This window comes from Dermacentor albipictus, chromosome 7, assembly GCF_038994185.2.
Source record: "Dermacentor albipictus isolate Rhodes 1998 colony chromosome 7, USDA_Dalb.pri_finalv2, whole genome shotgun sequence".
Taxonomy (NCBI): domain Eukaryota; kingdom Metazoa; phylum Arthropoda; class Arachnida; order Ixodida; family Ixodidae; genus Dermacentor; species Dermacentor albipictus.
In genome coordinates, this window is record NC_091827.1 from 56622217 (window position 1) to 56642311 (window position 20095).

The window sequence follows — 20095 nt, forward strand, 5'->3', positions numbered from 1 at the left end:
TGGAGAGCAACAATTCCGCCCCTTCTCAAGTTTTAGGCACGCGCTCGTCCCATCTTAATCTGTGTATGAAATTTTAAGCGCTGATCCCACCTCAGCAGTTGTGGTTAACACGATACGAAATGAGGTAGTAGTGTGCCATGAGTGAGGCCGCAATGTTCTGAGCACGGGAGAGGGGATCGCCCCCATGACAACTCCCCCCACCCCCCTTGTTCAGACCGCCACTAGCCCTCACCTTGTTTTCACATTCAAGCTATCCCTCTCATCTCAGTATACTGAAATAAATAAATAAATAAATAAATAAATAAATAAATAAATAAATCCATGTCGCTCCTACGGAGCCCATCTCTTCAAACTTTCTGTTCCGTAGGAAAGGGGAGAAGGCGACGGTTCGTCACAAAATTTCGGGAGGGGGGGGGGGGGGGCATTTATCCACTTCATGACACTCTATCCTGACAAAATCGTCTGCAGCAGTGGCAACAAAGGCACACTCACGCTTAGGTTGCCACAGCCGGGCGACAAAGAAGAAGAGCAGGTCAACGTTTCACGTGCCACCACGGTTCCGCGACGGGCTGCTTCTGAAGGTTCCTCCTACTTGTCCCGGTTCCTGGTCCTCGCGTTGTCGCAGGCGCCCCACCTGAGTGGACCTCCAAGCGCGGCGTGAGTATACGGCTTTTCTTACATAACGTGGAAGCGCTTTAAGTATACCCATACACATGATGGTGGAAAGTGAAGGATGACCTAGTCAAACACAAGGACTAGCGATTCTGCGCCTAGCTGTGTCGCTCTGAATCTACTTCGGATCGTGGATGGCCGGTGAAGTTGCTTTTTTTTTTTTCTTACTGGGCCTGACATAACTATATAACCTAATAAATTTTCACCATTGCGTGCATCTTTTATGTCCTGTTGCTGTTTCCTCGCGCAGCCGCCTGAACCGCAAAAAAAAAAGAGCACAATGTGGACGGCGCGCGTGGAAGGAGGGCCCTGCTGCACCAACCACGCGGCGGTGGCCATCAGCGACGAGGTGTACTCGTTCGGCGGCTACTGCGCCGAAGAGATGAACACCATGCGCCGACCCATGGACGTGCACGTGCTCAACACGGGTGCGTTGTTCGCGCGCACCGGGCCAACGTCTGTATCCGACAACGCCTACGTTTTGTTCGTGCCAACTCACGCGAGCTCGTCCCGCGAGAATTGGTCGGGACTGCGTGCCCGTTGGCACGCGAGCCGTTTTCCCGTTACAAGCCCAAAGACAAATTCTCGTTGATAACTTCGTAATAAGTTGTACCGCGCAATCTACGTACAGGAGCTATTTTCTGTTTTGTATACCCTCTCTATTTTAAATTTCGCATCTCGCGTTGTTTCTCGGGTGGATAACACTTGTAACGTTGAAGGGGTACTGCGTTTTCGAGTGACATTCTCGGATCAACTTTCGAATGCGCAGTTCAAACGGTCTCGATACACCATCGTTGTGTCCACTGCTGGCGAAGCCCTCTTCCAGCGTTCTCAGATTACCCCCTGTTTTGCGCCAACGGACCCCATCGTATGCCTGCGAATTTCCTCATTTGATTGCGCCACCTAATTCTGTGCCCTCCTAGACTGCGCTTATCTAGACCAATTACTCGCAAGGATGCCCTGATCATGAGAAGTAAACGAGAAGAAAGGGGGCTAACCGAGGGGCCCGATTTTTATTAGTCGTATTATAAGAAGCCAACGAACACTGACACCAAGGACAACATAGGGAAATTACTTGTGCTTAATAAATGAAAAAAAGGAAACGATAAATTAATGGAAATGGAATTGGATGAGAAAACAACTTGCTGCAGGTGGGGAACGACCCCACGATGCGAAGGTTGTGGAGTCGTTCCCAACCTGCGGCAAGTTGTATTTTCATACATTTTAATTTCCATTAATTTATTGTTTCTTTATTTCATTTATTAAGCACAAGTAATTTCCCCCATGTTGTCCTTGGTGTCAGTGTTCGTTGGCTGCGCCGAGCCAGCGCAGTGAAAATAGATAACCAGATAAAGAGGGTAGGGCCGGCGTCTGCGATTGGTCCGCTTCCCCCTGCCCTTTTCGACCAGCTTGCGGTGGTTGGTCGAAAATCGCGGTGGTGGGCAACGGAAGGTTAAGAATGCTGCTAGAACATATCCTCAGCAAAGAAGAGTTGGCAGAACGACGTCGTAAATGTGCCGAAAGGGAACGATAACGTTACAATGGCAACGCAGAAAGTCTTATTATACGCAAATAAATCCATGCTCTCCGGCAAGCGCGAGTAGCCAGTGCCCGAGTGATCGGCGGTCAGCCATCTTCTATTCCTTTCGGAAGGGGCATTGCGGTTACTCAAAAAGAAATTCAGTTTTGTTGCATTTTTATGCGTTTTCAGCGCGTACACGTCACTTTGACGCGGTGACTTTTTGTAGACTTGTGACGTCGCGTGACCGATAGGCGAAGTGGGTGCAGCCCGAGAACTTTTGACTAATAGCAGAGGGCTAACGGCGAGAAGGCATCGAATCAGAAATAATTATTCTTCTTTTGCTTGGTTTAATCATGCATAATCAGTGACTACACGTCATACTAGATCTGGAGTTGTCGCGGTTTTCGTGATGTCGCGTGACAGACAGACGAATTGGGGATGGCTCAAAGAAGCTTTCGACCAATCGCGGAGCATTGATTGCAGAATCGGAATAGAAAAGTTTGGAATAGCTTTGCGGTATAGCGCCCTAGTTCATCCTTCCTACAATTCGGTTTCGGTTGCGTCGTGCCAATCACTGAAGGGCGCGGTCGCGCAGGCTCTCTCCGGTGGACGCTGATCCCGGTGCAAAGCAACCTGGAGAGCGTGCCATTCCAGCGGTACGGTCACACGGTGGTGGCGTACGGCGAGCACGCCTACCTCTGGGGAGGCCGAAACGAGGATGGCGCTTGCAGCATCCTCTACCGCTTCGACACCGGTACCACACTCGCTGCTCGTTTTTTGATTTTGTTGTTTAAGCTAAACTTATACCAAATGAAAGACAGCGAAGCCTCAGAAAGCATAGCAAAAAGTAAATATTATCTGACTATTTGGAATGTAGAAAGAATAACGTAAGTAGAAATGAAGATGGACGAAATGACAACTTGCTGCAGCTGTTAGCCGAACTCGCAGCTTTCGCCTTACGCCTGCGACGCTTTACCATTTAAAAACTACTGCTGCGGCCGTCCTCCCTAGCACCTCCTTGGGGAGTGTGCGTATATGTGCAGGATTATCATTTGGAGCGCTAGCTAGCGCCGCACTCAACCAAGGCGGCGGATGAGGTCTTTTTAACCGCGAGTGTCACCTAGTACGGGGGTTTAAGAGCAAGAAACTGGCAAACAAACCGTCGTATGCAACCTCAAGGCATCAAGACTGCCATATTCGAGGCCCTCGTGAGTACGAAGAATCTTACAAAGGAGACACTGAACAGGTTCCGATAACGTACAGTGCACAGGCGATTGGCAATCACTTGAATCCCGCCCCCTAGTCGCGTGCAACAAAGCTTCTATCGTTACCCAGCGCTATTATTCGTACTTCCGCCACGCTTGGCCTCCGCAACTCCTCTTGGAGATATGGAGGAACGTTGGAGCCTCGCGTCAAGGACGCAATCTTCACAGCCGGCAGTTTTTATGTGCCGCTTGCGAGACAGCTAAAGAGCTGTCCATGTGTGCGCGCATTAAAGGAGGCGTCTTGTAAAGCTTTCTTCTCCACAATAAGCATTACACAGGGGAGAAGCCCGCTTCTGCGATTACTTTCGTTGTACAACGCGGACATATAATACATTATGTCTGCATGCGCTAAGAGCACGAAGTGCTTCGCGACTAAAGCTTGTGGTATGCGTGCTGCACGCTGAACTCTGCGGAGTAAGGCTCGATGTGACGCTCCCTTTGGTGTTGTCGCCGCTGACACCGGTGGCACGACCTCCCCGCGACGAAGGGCCGCTCTCGTCGTTGGTGGAACGAAAGCGTAGTGTCGCGCAAGACGGGCTGTGCGGAGACGATGGCTACAATATGGCGCCAGAGTAGCGCGCCGTTTGTATGAAAAAAAAAGCACTGCATGAGCGGAGGTCTGTCTGCGGCGGCTTCCCTGAATCGCACCCACGCGTCACTCCCGCGCTGACTCTCGAGGTCTCCCGATTAGCGAGGCCGACGCGCAACACTCCGCTTCGTTTGGACCGTGCCGCACGAGATAGATTGCACGCGCAATATATCGCGAAATGAACGCACGTACAGAGCTGCACTCAAATTGCGCATTAGGGAGTATGGTAATCGTCGGTGAATTTTTTGCATTTCTCTCCAATCAGAGTGCAGCTCCCGCGCCGGCATCGAGCCCACGACCTCGAGCGCAGCAGCGCAATGCCGTAGCCGCTGGGTGACCGCGGCTGCGGAATATCTTGTCATGAGGGTGGTTAGTACCGCTGCCGTAGAAGGAGAACATGATTTGAAAATGAAAGGTTTTGAAGCCTGCATAGAATATATCTATAAAGACAAATAAAGTACGCCCGAAACACTGTTAAGAACGTTCACGAAGATCGTAAGTAAAGCTTTGAATTAGACCGCTGCAGAGGCAACGACACATACCTTGCCTTATTGGTCCTCGTCACTGTCATTGAGCGTGAGTGACCGTCCTTTCCCGACAGCCGACGTTATGGGCGTTGGTGACAACGCAGTTTCCAGCATTCACGTTAGACTGTATAGTTCAAATGCTCCCGCGTCGACACGGCTTGGGTCGCATAATGGGCGAGACATGTTGAGCCTGTGTTTTATGCGGTAATTGTGCAGTACTGATCCTGAAGATGTCGCAGGCCGTTCACACACTTTTCTAGAAAAAATTACCAGAGGGAACTATGGCGCTAGCGTCTACAGGACCAGCAATTAGCGTGGACATTCAGCCAACATGATAGTGATGGTTATATGTATATAGATTCAATTTGTTTTAACTTCATCCTTCTGGCTTCAAACGGTTTTGTGACTTTGCAAACGGACCATTTTCAACGAAGTGTTGTTGTATAAGTGAAATAAGTGAATCAACAATATATTGCCTTCAGCGCTTACATAAATGGGATCGCTTCAAGGTTTGGGCCAATAGAGAGGCACATAAGGCGTAATAAACGAATCCATAAAACCGTATAAAGCAACCTGCGTGAAGATTGGACAAATCCACGCAGTAAGCTCTATTAATGAATAATGGATTAATTAATCACTGAGTCAATCAATTATTAATTATGCAATGAATTGTTAATTAGGTAAGTCTCGATTAATTAATTACTAAATGATTAGTGAATTACTTTATTCATTAATCTATATCCGTGTATTCCTATGAATTCCTGTAATGGCCTCGTAGTGTTGCGCGCACTACCTTTTGAGGCAAGATATGGGGTCCCCTTTTTCTTTGCCTTTATTACTGGTATGTACCCCCAGCAGTAACGCCTGCACGACGCTGCAGGCTTTCTGCAGTAAATAAATAACTAAGTGGATAGATGAAGCTAACACCTCCACTGGCGCCCCCCCTGGCGGCAGCGTCGTTGACGTGGCTCCGCCCCCGCACCACGGGCGAGACTCCCGGCGCGCGCGAGGGCCACTCGTCGTGCGTGCTGGGCAGCCGCATGTACGTGTTCGGCGGCAGGGAGGACGAGGCCGACCGCATTTCGCAGGACGTGCACGTGCTCGACCTGGACACCATGCACTGGAGGTTCCTGGCCACCAGGGTGAGAGCGCGGTGTGGCACGCTTGTGCGCGTACGAGGAAAAACTTATACACAGCGCTGGTTCGAACGTCACGCATATATGGTTTAGCTGGAACAGAAAAAAGAAGACGATGAGCACATCATTCCCGCAGAGGTACCCGCTTGCTTCGGCCACTTGACGCCGCCGCGCCCGCAGTTATACTTCATTGCGTGCGGTGCTCGTAAGAAGACCGGAGACATGGACATAGGCTGTGGTGGACGATTTTAGCGCTAGTTACTGTTACGTCGAGTTCATTTGACTGATGCGGGCGACAGCAATGGGACATTCACGTGGTAGCTCGACAGAATTGGCGGCAGTTTACGTATAAGCGACCGAGGTGCGTCTTAACCGCGGTTAGCACGCCGGTGTAGCTCTTGTGCTACACCGTAGCAATGTAGTAATTTTAGGTTGGCAAAGCTATATAGAGCGTCAGTTCGCGGTTAACGTTTCGCCTTTCGTGTAGAAAGCCTTCGAGACAAATACTGCGCTAAATTATTATTTTTCTCCTTCTTTTACTTATACCGCGGGCAATCTGTCGACATCAGTTGCTTACTTCGAAGAAAGTCATTTATCCTCAGCCTGGTAGCACCATTTTGATGGGGCGACTTTTTTTACTTTTGGTTAAGATTTTTCGCTCTAATAGTCGAAATACAGTCACCTTGTTAATCGGCGCACATGTTCTTGCAAACTTGAGGCTCTTAAGAGGAAGCTACAGCTACGCGCCAACTCCAATATTTATTCAAATACACGTCAGATGCAGAAATTATTTCGAAATGAATTGTACAACGAAGGAATAATTCTGTCCCGGTTCTGTTGCGAGTAGTGTGGTGCACGACCTCTGTAACTAATGAGTGCGGAAGCCCCAAGTACTTCGTTATAAAGGCGTTCGACTGTGTATATGTATATATACAAAAAGAAAGAAAGCGAAAGAACATTAAGGACATCATCAATGAACAATTAAATGCAATAGAAAAATCGGCAGGAAGGCCCGAGAGCGCTGAAACACGTGGGCTTATCTGCGGAGTGAAAGTCGAGAGTCTGATCTGAATAGCGCCGGGCTGCTGGTTCCTGGCTATACGGTGGTTGCTGCCGGCCACGGTGACGGGTTCGGGCCAAGCGTCGGTCTTCCCCTCAAGGATTCCGGCTAGGGGAACCTAGCCTGTCAGACGCACTATACTTTGCTGACCCCCAAATACTCGCCCAGGCTTCGAAAACAGCCGTTCCCCTAGCAGCGCGCCGACGATTACGTGAGGAATCGGTCAGGTGGCTCGCGGGACAATAGGAAGAATCCCTTCCTCTTTTACCTCGCCAATGCCGAAAACGGGCACGCACTTAGGGGTCCCTCTTTAAATGTATTCGTAGGTGCTGTTTACAGAACTGCGATGTTATTTTTATTGCGATAGCAATTATATGGACACTCCAGGTGCATGTCTGCCGTCGCCGTCGTCGTGAGGTTCCGTATAAAGTCCAAGGGTGATAACACCGTCGCCGCGCGCCCTATACGGTGTATGTGCGAGTGAAAGCGTGCGAGGGGGTACGACGATCGCGTCGCAGTCTTGCCCTTGCGAAAGGGACGGAAGCGGAGAGGAAGCGCGCCGTCTTCCGTCGAGCGCGGGGCACCGAACGTTGCGAGACACCGAGGGAAGGAAGAGGGGTGGGGGGGGGGGGGGCGTTCTACTCCGGCTGCAACTGCGCATGTGGCGGCTCCGCGCGGTCCCATCTTGAGATCGATCTGCATTGGGGGAAGAGTCTAGGTGCGTTGGCGGCTTGTAGATTTGTGCGTGCTATGTGTTCTCGTGACGTTTTTAGGCTTCTAGCGCAGCTCAGAACGAGCAAAAAGGAAGGTGGAAGGGGTAACGAAAAGGAACGGCGAATAGGGTGAGCGCTTACCCTGTTATCCGTTCCTTTTCATTACACCTTCCACCTTCCTTTTTGCTCGTTCTGAGCTGCGCTACAAGCCTAAAAAAATAATGGCGTACTAACTCACCCAGATTGCCACGCTTCTCGGCGCTGTTAGCGTTGAAGGGATAGACAGCACGAAGATCACTTCGCTCGCTCCTGCTGCCGCGTTTCCTCATGCCAGCGTTTTGATAGCGAGTGTCTGCGGTCATCGAGTGCGATGTGTTCACGTTTGCTCTGCGCGCTGACACCGCGCTTGTAAATTTAGTTAGCGAGCGAATGTTTACAAGTTGGCGCTGCCGATAAAAGCACTATCCTTGCTTCGTATGGCTGTATGCTAATTTGCTGTCGTAATCGATGCTTCGCCTTTCGGGCGAAACTGCGACCTTTTATTTCTAGGTTAAAGAGTTGCAAACTTCATGCTCTAGTTCCTTGCAAAATACGTCCGATAATTTTTCTAAACGAAGTGACGGCATAAATCGAAAAGCCGGCAGATACCACGCCTTGTGGGAGTCTATGTTGTGCGAAGCAGTGTTCGGGGAGACTACAAAGCTAACGAAATGACCATGAGAGCATCAAGACGCAGGCGGCTGTTTGAGGACCCACATGACACGCGTGTCATGACATTCATGTCATGACCTATCATTTATGTTCGTCGTACAGCCTTGCCATACAATTACAATTTTGGTACCTACCAAGTTAACAAAGTGACCATGAAACCACCAAGACGTAGGTGGCTAGATAGATACTGTCAAAGTGTCAAATGTTCGCCAAGAAATAGTTCACATTTAAGAGTCTATTTTCAAGTACTAAACAAACTTCTTTTAGTTGCAACAACCTCGGTGCAGTCGATGCGGAGCAGCATGATTTCTCACTGCCCACGTATTTATGTAGATAGGGGCTCTACGTGCCACGATGTTGCGGTCAATATCCGGTTCGCCGGAAACGCGAGGGAGGCTGCCATGCACACGTGCTGTCTGTGCGCACCTGTTGCTTACACTGCATACACACACGCAGGGCAACGCGCCAGAGTGGCGCAGCTTCCACTCGGCGGTGGCCATCGGCCGGCGCATGTACGTGTGGGGCGGCCGGCGCGGCTCGGCCGACACCCAGGAAGAGGCGGTGTACTGCGACCGGCTCGCCTACCTGGACACCACCAACGGCGCCTGGGTGCACCCGGTCACCAAGGGGACCATGCCGCTGGGCCGGTGCAGCCACGCTGCCTGTGAGCAGGCTTTTTTTTTTTATTGCGATAGCAATTATATGGGAACTCCGTGCAGGCGCATTTCGGCTGTCGGCGACGCCGTGAGGTTCTGTATAAAGTGCAAGCGTGATAAAATCGTCGCCGCGCGTCGTATGCGTTATGTGTGAGCGAAAGCGTGCGTGGGTGAGCCGGCGATCGCGGTTCAAACTACACTCTTAGAAAAATTTACACCCTTTGGGGCGTATCTTGTCCCACAACAATAATCGTCATCCGTGTTGCCCGCGTTTCCTTCCTTTAACGCTGCGAGCCCGGTACTTCCCAGTCACGAACGCCATGCGCCTTATCAGTGTGACGCAGCATTCTCGACAGGAAAGTAGCGAGCGCCGAGTTTTCAGGAAAGGAAACGCAAGCAAGGCAGATGACGATTATTAATAATATTTGGGGTTTTACGTGCCAAAACCACTTTCTGATTATGAGGCACGCCATAGTGGAGGACTCCGGAAATTTTGACCACCTGGGGTTCTTTAACGTGCACCTAAATCTAAGCACACGGGTGTCTTCGCATTTCGCCTCCATCGAAATGCGGCCGCCGTGGCCGGGATTCGATCCCGCGACCATGACGATTATTGTTGTGGGACAAATATACACCCCAAAGGGTGCAACCGTTTTAAGAGTGTAGCGTACACAAGGGAGTAAAGCGGGGAGTAAGCGCGCCGTCTTCCGTCTCGCGCATCACTTGGGGGGGGGGGTGTAGGGATGGGGTGGCTCGGGCGGCCGGAGCGACCGCGCGCGCCCGCCCGGGCTGCTAAATTTTGAAACTAACCTGCGACGGCTAGATATCGCGCTGTGCTGTGTTTTCGCGCCTTACTTCGAGTTGATACATAGATACATAGAGATGGAATACTTTTTTTTGCTTGTTGGTTTCGGAGTTCGTTAGTCGAGGGCATCAGTGGTGGCGTTTTCCCGTGCGCACCCAATGATTTCCGCCGGTCACCTTAATTGTTAGCCCCAGCAGGTCGTCACCTGAGCCGACCACTCGGCGGTCAGTTCTGGGGAATATAGTGAGTAAACTGCGATGAGAAAAACGGAGTAACATAAGGAGACACGTCGGGAGTACGCGCAAGCTGTTTCAATGGCCCCACCGTATTGTGGAGGCCATGGCAGAGAGTATTCTGTGACTACACCGGGAAGGAAGTGTATGCCTGGTTGGGTGAAAACCACATAATAGCAGCATTGATAGCAGATTGTTGTTGAAACGTTTATTTAACTAAACAAATAGCATGTATTTGACTAGTGGTCTCAGCCATAAAGCGCTTTAGGAGTGCAACTTGAGGTGCGAGACAGATTTAGAGATGAGGGAAAGAACGTTCGAAACAATATTGACCAAGATTAGGTGACCTATCGGGATTAGAGGTCCACTAAAACCACAGATAGGCTTAGCTGCTGCGCTGCATGACCACTGTGGCGCTGCGGGAGCGCTCTGCAAGATAGCTGTCGAACAAGCCGTATACGTTAGCTCGGTCTGGTGAAGTACTCCATTTTGAAACTCGATTTTGGTTTACTTGGAGCAACAATGTTATGTTAACTTTTGAGTGGACGGAAGCGAGGCCTGAGCCCTTCCCCCCCATTCGCTCTCCCTCCCACTCTTCTTTAAAATCGACGCTCTGCTGGTACGTCAGTCTGACGTCACTGATTTCAGGAAACTCGCGCATGTATGCGCAGTTGTGCAGAAAGAAGAAAAAGTCACAACTCACTAGCTTCCCACGCACGCTTCCACGTGACATGCTGAGATGATAGTAGTGGTACCCTTCAGTTTTTGTCATGTGACGCTCTCTCAGTATTTCTTACCTACCTGCACGGTCTTGACAGTCTGTGTGTGCTCTTACCTCCACTGTTGAACAATGCCTGAACACCCACTGTTAACGGCGTCTCCTTCCAGTCGTCTACAAAGGCGAGATGTACGTGTTCGGCGGCTACAACGGTCTCCTGGGAACCTTCTTCGGAGACATGTTCAAATACAACCCAGGTACCGTCATAAGTGTGCTTCGGGAAGTTCTCGCTATTACGCGGCGACTTTGCCACGACGATAACAAACACATAGTTAAACAAAAGAGAGCTTTAGTTTCGCCCTCTTTTTCGAGTTTTCAGCGCTTCATAATTTTTTCTTAGTCTGACCCGTTTACGTCACAGCGAAAACAGTTACGTCGTCACATGTGAAAACCATCGTTGGAAGGTGTGTCCGTGCAGTAAAAAATCTGTGGAAGTCTGGAGCATCAGCCTAAAGGGTTGTGCCTCCAAAATTTGGCACAAGACCTCGCTGATGTTCATTTCTCGAATTAAAGGGCCGGGGAGGGGACTAGAGGGGGGCGTGAAAAGTCTCTTTTCTTAGAGGTAGAGGGGGAGGAGGGAATGACGTTATGAGCGCCCGTGTATTCTCGCCAGAGGGATATCGGGGACGATGTCATGGTCTCATAATTCCCCTAAACGGACAAATTTAGTCTGCCCCTTTTATAACTACCCATTCAACTAAGAAAACTTCCTACTGAACTTTATTTAGCTAAAAGGTTTTTTGGTGACTATTGCAAATATCATGACGTCTACTGCCACTCGTAGTTTGCGGCCAAGAAATAGGCTCTCCACTTCCTTAGCCGATTTTTTCCTTTATTTTTTGAGGATTGCTTAACCAATTTACCCTGTTTTCTACCGTCCTAAGTCGGCTCCGAAGATTTCTACACCGGTCGTTGAAACACGCGCCCCGCGTTTCCAGAGTGCTCCCAGTGGACCCAGGTGAAGCTCCTGCGGAAGGGGCCCTGCGCCAGGAGGGGACACCGCTGCTGCCTGATCGGTAACCGGCTCTTCCTGTTCGGGGGAACCAGGTATATGCTCTTCCCGTCGACAAAATGGGACACGACAGATTTAGCGAGGGGATCAGGTTGGTAAGGGTAAAAACACGTGCTTTCGGCTAGTTCCATTTCACTTATAATAAAAATAAAAAAGTATATTTGAAACGCGTTTGCACTCTCGGTACTACCAAGCAAGGAAACGAAACAACGATGACGATGATCGTCATCGGTATTCACAACAACAACAAGTCACAGCACATAACGCGCTCTTTTCGTGGAGTGGAAGGCTGTAATCCGTGTGTTTGAGTGACTTTCAATATATACTGCGTCGCAGAGCATGTAAGCATACGTGCCCGAGATGACACTGAAAAAAGTTGCCGCACTTCAGTGACTCTTTGATTCCCTTAATTCAACTGTTGTGAACAGGCTTTATGAGCGTCCAAGTCGCATATACGTTTAGACTCGCATGTACGTGATGTTGAGGTGAACCTTCCGGTAACAATTGTGGACCAGTGGTGCCTGCCGCACAAAAAAAAAATACCTGAAAGCTGAGGAGCTTCATAAAGGTCCCGTCAATCGGTTCGTGAATTTCACAAACAACCTGTCGAAAGCGACATTCCTGCGTGTTCCCTTTTAGCGATGGAGGGGTCACTCTTTAGCGCGCCCGCATTGTCGCGTTTCAGCACTACCAGATGCTATAAGTTTTTAGCTGTGTGTGGCAATATTAGAAATTTCGTATACGAATTGAATGGGCTTCGCTATTCGGGAATATACTATTCTAAATGGCCGAACATTCGTTTCAGTTCGAGTGTCAGGATTAGTAATACTCACTGGAGTCTCGAGCCACAGCGAACGACGGAAGCGGGGACTGCGTACACAATGATTTTACTGCAGAAGAGAGCTGCAGAGACACCAGTTCCCGAGCGAATGCACGGGGTAGATAACGCTCGCTCGATTATTTCGAGCCAAGAATACCTCAGTCATAGGCCGTCTATACGCACGAATTCTTTCGTCTGGATTTTGGCGATGCGATTTATTACCTGACCAGTCTTACTAAGTTTGCATCGCCTTAAAACAATGTGCAGTGTTGTAGTATCACACTTCCGTTAAATAGCACAGCACTCTGGGTGCATCCGGCGAAGTACTTTTTCTCGCTCTCATTTACTGCCATTTTACTTCTGCACCAGATAACTGAAAGCAATAGTTCCATTTGCAAGCTTTTCAACTGACACGACGTCAAGCTGAAATCAGTGCAATACATACATTTATCAAACAATCTGAATAAGCTTAATTTGGTTTTTTTTTACAAAGCGCACACCGTACAAATATCATGTTTCAGTTTGCTAAGAAATGAGGGAAAATTTGGTATTCGATTCGACGTCCAGAGGTTGTTTTTATCCGATGTAACTATTCGATTATATTCGGCAAATTCATAAATCGAACATCCCAAAACTGCAGCACCGTTTTCTTTTTCTTTCGCGGCATTTTGAATTAAGGAACACGCGTCCTCAGTGTGCTTCACTTTTCTTTTTCGTTACTGCAGCCCGGTGTCCAGTAAAGGCAGCATCCTGGACAGGTTTCGCGGGTCCAGCGAGACCGTGTCCCTCGTGGACCACCCGGACCTACACGTCCTGGACTTTGGTGAGGAAAAGCACGTGGTGCGCTCGTAGGCATGCATACGCTAACTGCGGTAACAGAGCTTCACTGGTGACTCTATCGATGATTATTTGTCTTACGACGAAGCATTGAAGCGTCACGTTTACTACTCCATCATGCCTACTACGCAAAAAATAAAAATAAAAAGAAGACAAATTATCCCAGATCTGCGCAAACATCTAGCAAACTGCGTTTTTGAGAGAGTCAGTGACCTCTTCTTGCATTTCTCCCGTGGTGCTTTTGCTTATTTTCGATGAGTTAATTAGTAAAAAAAATATTGACTAAAATTACAGAGACGACAGCGATGCGCGACTCAAATGCCTTTTTTTCGTGACCGCTTGACGTATACCATCGCGGCGACGGTTAGCGTGCGCGGCTCGGCTCTCAAGTGCGGGCGTGAGCCTCCGAGATTTTCGTCGTGGAGCGGCGCTCCGCGTTAGAGATCTCGGAGGCGATGTCTCGGCAAGAAGTATATTTTCGATGCTTCGGCAGCTGCGAGATGGCAGTTCCGTGGCAGAATGCTCGTCCCCCACGGCGCGGAGCTAAGTTCGAGTACTATAGCCGGAGTGAATTTTCTTCGGAGCGTCATCACGATGTATGCACAACCAGTTATCCGCAGTGATAAATGTTATTCTGTAAAGTACATCTGCTAACGCGTCCGAAGCGCGCAAAACTGATCTACCATGCGTTATTCTAGAAAGTGCTAGCTTGCGAATGGCCTATCGGCCGGAATTCGCGTGAACACATTATCGATTTCACGTAAACGTAAGCTGACATGCTAACTATACCCGCTTTAACCGTTGTATATCAGGACGAGCTTGCGAAATCGTGAGGTTTCTTTTCTTCTTCTTTTTTTTTTTTAGGAGCGCGAGAATAACTTGGCGCCAACTTTGGCGGGTCGCAACTTTTGCGCAGACATCTTTCGACACAATATATACTACTGCTTTGCAACGATATCGTGGGAAATGGAAATCATGTTGTGAAAAACAAAAAAAACAAAAGTAAGAGAAAGAAAATTGGCAACCACTCCACTCTGTGATGATGGAATGGCAGCGAAAGATGACGGCAGTCAAAGCTCTCAAACGAAAAAGAAACTGCTTTCGCTGCCATTCCATCTTCACAGAGTGGAATGGTTGTCATATTTTGCGTTGCGAGTCTGGCGTCGTTGCTCGTTCGGAGGTGCCCGTGCTCGCGATTGTCGTTTTCGTTGAGCATCGCGGGAACGTTCTTCGTCGGTGGTCGTTTCGCGGAGGCGCCGTTTACATTCTCGTTGCTGTTCCCTCCGGCGCTCCTCGTACGCATGTTGTTCTTCGGGTGTACGAACTATACGTGTCCGCCTCATCGATAATGCAGCTGTTTTTAGCGCTGATTACTCTCCTTCTTATATAATACTGCGATAACATTGACGTCACGCTATTGTTCACGGCGAGCGTTCTGATCTGTTCCGCATTTTGACATCTGCACCGCCGCACTGCACTCGTATGGGTGTGTTAGAAGTCGCTAAGTCCGTTTCTGTTGCCAGACGCCGAAAAAGCTACGGAAGGTTAGTCATATGCAGCTTTCGCTGTAAAAACCTGCTGTTAGGTAGTTTTGGTAGTTTCGTTACTGCCTGATTAGGCACTCTTCGACATTATTCGCTCTCAGAATGCACTGCATGCTTTCATCTGTTCGGATGTCAATCGAAATTACAATCCCTGCACTCTGTCAATGTAAAATACAAAGAAAGGGAAAAATAAAGTGTTTCATGCATAGCAGGTGACGCTACAAAAGACAGTGAGACTTCCCTCAGTGCTCGCGCTCGCGACCAAGAAATAGTGCGCGACAAAGTGAAAATAAATTAATTCTAGGGTTTTACGTGCCAAAACCAAGATAAGATCATGAGGTACGCCGTAGGGGACTCCGAAATAATTTCGGCCACCTGGGGTTCATTAACATGCACCCCATGCATGGTACTTGGGAGTTTTTGCATTTTGCTGCCATCAAAATGCGGCCGCCGTGGCCGGGATTTGATCCCGCGACCTCTGGATTAGCAGCGCAATGCGAAAGCCGCTACGCCACCACGGCGGGTCACACAGGAAAGAAAGTCATTCTTCTGCATCGTACAATTTGCTGTCATATTGCCTCGTACTTATTTACGTTACAAATTATGACGCATTTATTACAATGAAGGGGGTTGCAGATCTTAGCATATTCACCATCAAAGAACCGAGTGACACGTTTCTGCGACCCGCGCGGCCACCACCTCGTGCTAGCGACCGAGCGTAGTTCGTCACACACTGGATGTACAAAGTAGCTCAAATAATACGTAATTTGATGTATTTGAAGCCTTACGTCCACAAGTCGTAGCTGTAGCATGCGAAGTAGTTATTTCGTATAGAAAGCGTACGTCGCAGATTCAAAAGACAATTGCACTGCGAAACGTGCAGAGCGATACATCTATGACCGCACTATTGAATACGACCGTACTTTTGACCGCACCTGTGTATATATAGCTTCCGCGGCGTTCCTTGCATATAGCGCAAAACGGAGTGAAGTGGCGTGTGCTTTCTCTGCCGAACTACGTTGACGTTATGGGGGCGGTGCGCTTTTCTGCTTGTCCTTGCAGCGCCTTCCCTGAAGACGCTATGCCTTCTCGTGCTGATCGACTCCCGCATGGACATCAGCCACCTCCCCGACGAAAACAAGCAAGTCACGCACGCATAACTTCTAACTTGTGCGTTTATTTACTTGCACCGCGTCGGGCCAGGTCGTGAAAAGAAACGAACACAGTAGCCAGGATGTCATAGGGTTCCTTGTGCCGTGGTTACAGTTCTTGTCGAATCGGTGTGGACAGCGGGTGTGTGAACGCAGGGATCGACGGGTGCGACGAGAGAGCAAATATCGATGTGGCCAAGTGAATTTTTCCTCGTTGGCAGCTTCTGCTATACCCGCAGTGAATTCTTGGTAGCAGCTAACACATTCTGGCGCCACTGGGTGGCATACAAATCTGTACCAGACGACGTGGTGAAAATGGCACTGGTTTCGTTTGCGACACCAATAATGATAATTGTTGTCGTAAACTTCGTATAATTGATGTTCGATTTGGTTTTCTTAATGCTGCCGTCCTGCTGCCAACGATGTTGCAAGCCTCCGTGTGTACGAGTCAGAGAAACAAAATCACGCCGACATTACACGAAGTCTAAAAAGCTGAAACGATCGAAACATTCCAGCTGTATAGCCCTAACTTGTTCGCGTTTCAGTTCTGCTCGATAGTGCCCCTGTTGGGTCAATGGATGACCATCTGCGCCTCCTTTCTCTTCGTTTAATCGCGCTTCTGAGCCTGCGTGTACAGTTGAGGTTTATTAATTAAGGAAAAATGAGACGTCCACCCAATCGTAGCAATTGCCATAAAGGAGACCCATACGGGTTCCTCGAGAGAAAAGCCTCGCAGTTGAAGAAAAATTCGTCCTGGTCCGGGACTCGAACCCAGGACCCACCTCCTTTCCGGGTTAGCTGCTCTAACATCTGGGCTAACCAGGCGGCTAGCATATGGCAGGGCGAAGTGGAATTTGCCACCAACTCGTAGCAAAGGCAATAATTTGATGTAATAGTTCTGCGGAAACCCGCAAGGTGGAGACAAGTAATTAAGGGAAAATGAGACATCCACCCAGTCGTAGCAATTGCTACAACTGCGAGGCGTTTCTTTCGAGGGTTTCCGTTGTAGCAATTGCTACGATTGGGTTGGCGTCTCATTTTCCCTTAATTACTTCTCCCCACCTTGCGGGTTTCCGTAGAACTATTAAACCAAAGTCGGGGTTTATGCTTATGTAAGGTTGATGCCGTACTTTTCAGTGGAGATACATGTTTCTCGTGGCGTTGATTTCAGTCTCGTGTTTCATTCGCAGGTGGGAGATCAGCTGCATGACGTCGAAGAACACCACGTCGAGTCCGCGTGTCTGCCAGTGAACTATGACGTCATCGACGGCTCGATGCTGTATCAAAGAACGGCGCCGTTTTTCTTACGCGAAATATAAAATTTTGTTGCTTTGTTTAAGTGGCCATCGTAACATTATTTTTCTTGCTATAATGGTATGAAATTTTAGTCTTCAGTGTAGGCGGCAGCTTTGACGAGCTCCCCAAGGGGTTTCGAAACACTTATTCATAATTTTCCCGCGATGATCCGAGAGAGTTTTCGTTCCTTGTATTGGCGGGGGAGGAGGAGGAGGAGAAAAAAAACGTTTATTGAGCTCTAGGAAATTTTATTAATTTCGCGGAGTAAGATGGTGTCTTCCATCTTCTTGGCAATGGCCGTCTGCCCCCAGTCCAGGGCTCCGCTGGATGCCGCTGCCAGCTGGGCCCGTCGGATCAGCCCTAGTTGGACGTCCTGACGGTCGCTGGAGAGCATTCCCTCCCATTGCTCCGCACTCGGGTTTGGTATTATTGGTGCCGCATTTGTTTTCTGGCAGGCCCACGTTTTATGGTAGAGCGTGGGTGCTTCCTGGCACCATGGACATTTGTCAGTGTACTGTGTGGGTTGTATTTTACTGAGGGTGTTTAGGTTCGGATATGCACCCGTCTGTAGCAGCCTCCAAGCTACGGAGTCCTCTCTAGTGAGAGAGCGATGCGGCGAGGGGTACCGCTTCCTGCTGCCCTTATACGGGGATAAGTGGCGTCATGCATGATCGTGCGTGGTGCGAGTCTGTTTATGCGCAAAAGAATCGAAATTTGGGCAAGTACACGCAGCGCGAACTGCTCTGACTTGGGGATCGGCCCATACTCACCTTACAAGGGAGACACATGTTTCAGCACCAAACATTCACAAAGGCCGAAGCATTTTGTAGCGGCTTGATTGACAGCCGCAGCTTCTCGCATCGTCGTGTTCAGGGAGGTGAGCGAGCCGCGTTCAGATTTCGGCGTGTGAAAGGCGGGCTGGGTGAACCAAGGGGGGGGGGGGCGCTGCTTTTTCACTCCACACCTTAAATTGCATCGTATACGTGCATGAGGTGACTTGTGGGGCAACGAATATGTAGCATTGTAAATACTTGCACAAAGCGTTATACGAAGTTGCACAGCATCGTAAGCAGTTAGTTGTACGGCGTCTATACCGAATCCGCCAGTACAATTATTTAAGTAGCTTGAAGACGGGCGTAGTTGTTCTTTTAGTAGTGGAAAAATACGCTAAGTGAACGCTATTTTGTCTAAGTGTCCACTCAGCGCAACTCCTAACTTTCGCATGAATTTGCGGGCATCAAGGTCTGCAACATAAGTGGGGCGTCCCACTTGCCACCAGAGGACAGTTAGATTATTCTAGCAACCCTATAGCTCGATGTCTTATTGTATATAGTTCGACTCTCGCTGTATTCCAATCAGCTTTCCTTGGATTCTGGATTCTATGATGGCCTCCAACACTGGTAAGAAAAATGTCCCATCAATATTTTTCGGAGCGCCGCAAGCAGACCTCCAGACTTCCAAGCTCAGTTTACAGACTACACTCAGTTTTTTACTTTGGGACGTCCTTCTGTACGACATTTCCTTTGTAATTGTAATAATGTCTAAGAATAATAAATTAACTGACAAAGCTCATGCTCCTGCATTTGCGGTGACACCCAGCTCTTGCTCGTCACCTCCAATATTGGTCGCAATAAACTATGAAGAATCGGGCACGCTTCGGCCTCGAAGGTGTCCACGCGACGTCATAGGCACTGCATTGTTTTCGCGCGTCCTCGGCTTCCTCGACGCCATTGAGGTAACCGAACCGAAAAAAAGCGTCCTCACATTCACCGTGCTAAGTGCACAAAATTGGGGGCGGCTGCGTCGACATCAGCAAGTACGCAACCTCCACACAGAGAGCGCGTGCCGATGCAATCGAGAGGAAGACTTTGCACCGCTAACTCAAGTTACGCTATATCGCGCACTCGCGATCATGGTGACGGCTCGACAACCTCGCGTGCGTGCTTCACGGGCGACGTTGTACACTCATTTATATTGGAGACGTTTCTTATATATACCTCATATCTATCTATCTATCTATCTATCTATCTATCTATCTATCTATCTATCTATCTATCTATCTATCTATCTATCTATCTATCTATCTATCTATCTATCTATCTATCTATCTATCTATCTATCTATCTATCTATCTATCTATCTATCTATCTATCTATCTATCTATCTATCTATCTATCTATCTATCTATCTATCTATCTATCTATCTATCTATCTATCTATCTATCTATCTATCTATCTATCTATCTATCTATCTATCTATCTATCTATCTATCTATCTATCTATCTATCTATCTATCTATCTATCTATCTATCTATCTATCTATCTATCTATCTATCTATCTATCTATCTATCTATCTATCTATCTATCTATCTCACAAACACACACACAAACACAAAATACTTGCAGTTTCGCGCACTCTGCGATGCACTCGCGAACGCACAACGCACCTCGAGTATTTTTTAGAAACATTTATACAGCGGTTGAAGTCCGTCCATAATGCTATAAAGAAACGCGCGACTGGTGGCGGGCTCGAACCTCCGTCTCACAGCGCAGGAGCCCATAGAACACACTAACCATTCGGCCACGTCCGCACGCATCCTTCTTTCGTGCCAGTCGCCTTTGAAAGCGTCTCTCAGGTGCGTCACGTGCCACAGTCTTGCGTTGTTCGTTCGTGACAGCTATAGCGCTTTGGGACGCTTTGTTGGAATGCGCTGCCTTCGGGATCGACCCACAATTTTAGAGGCCAGACGATGATGTCTCTACAAG

At 48.8% G+C, this 20095-nt stretch overlaps 1 protein-coding gene across 2 annotated transcripts; it reads left to right on the forward strand.

The window, feature by feature from the left end:
• Positions 1 to 498: 498 nt before the first annotated feature.
• LOC135906820 (kelch domain-containing protein 3-like) lies at positions 499 to 17370 on the forward strand. 2 transcript variants are annotated; one of them, XR_010565843.1, is made up of 10 exons: positions 499 to 657; positions 923 to 1100; positions 2790 to 2948; positions 5530 to 5717; positions 8652 to 8859; positions 10778 to 10864; positions 11606 to 11683; positions 13225 to 13322; positions 15943 to 16021; positions 17222 to 17370. XR_010565843.1 is itself a non-coding variant. In XM_065438416.1 (10 exons), exons 2-10 carry the CDS (start codon positions 953 to 955, stop codon positions 17280 to 17282), a joined length of 1137 nt encoding a protein of 378 aa, XP_065294488.1. In that variant the 5' UTR covers positions 499 to 657; positions 923 to 952; the 3' UTR covers positions 17283 to 17370. The 2 variants fall into 2 exon arrangements, 1 of the variants encoding a protein (XP_065294488.1); XM_065438416.1 differs by having other exon boundaries at positions 11606 to 11714.
• The last annotated feature ends 2725 nt before the right edge of the window (positions 17371 to 20095 follow it).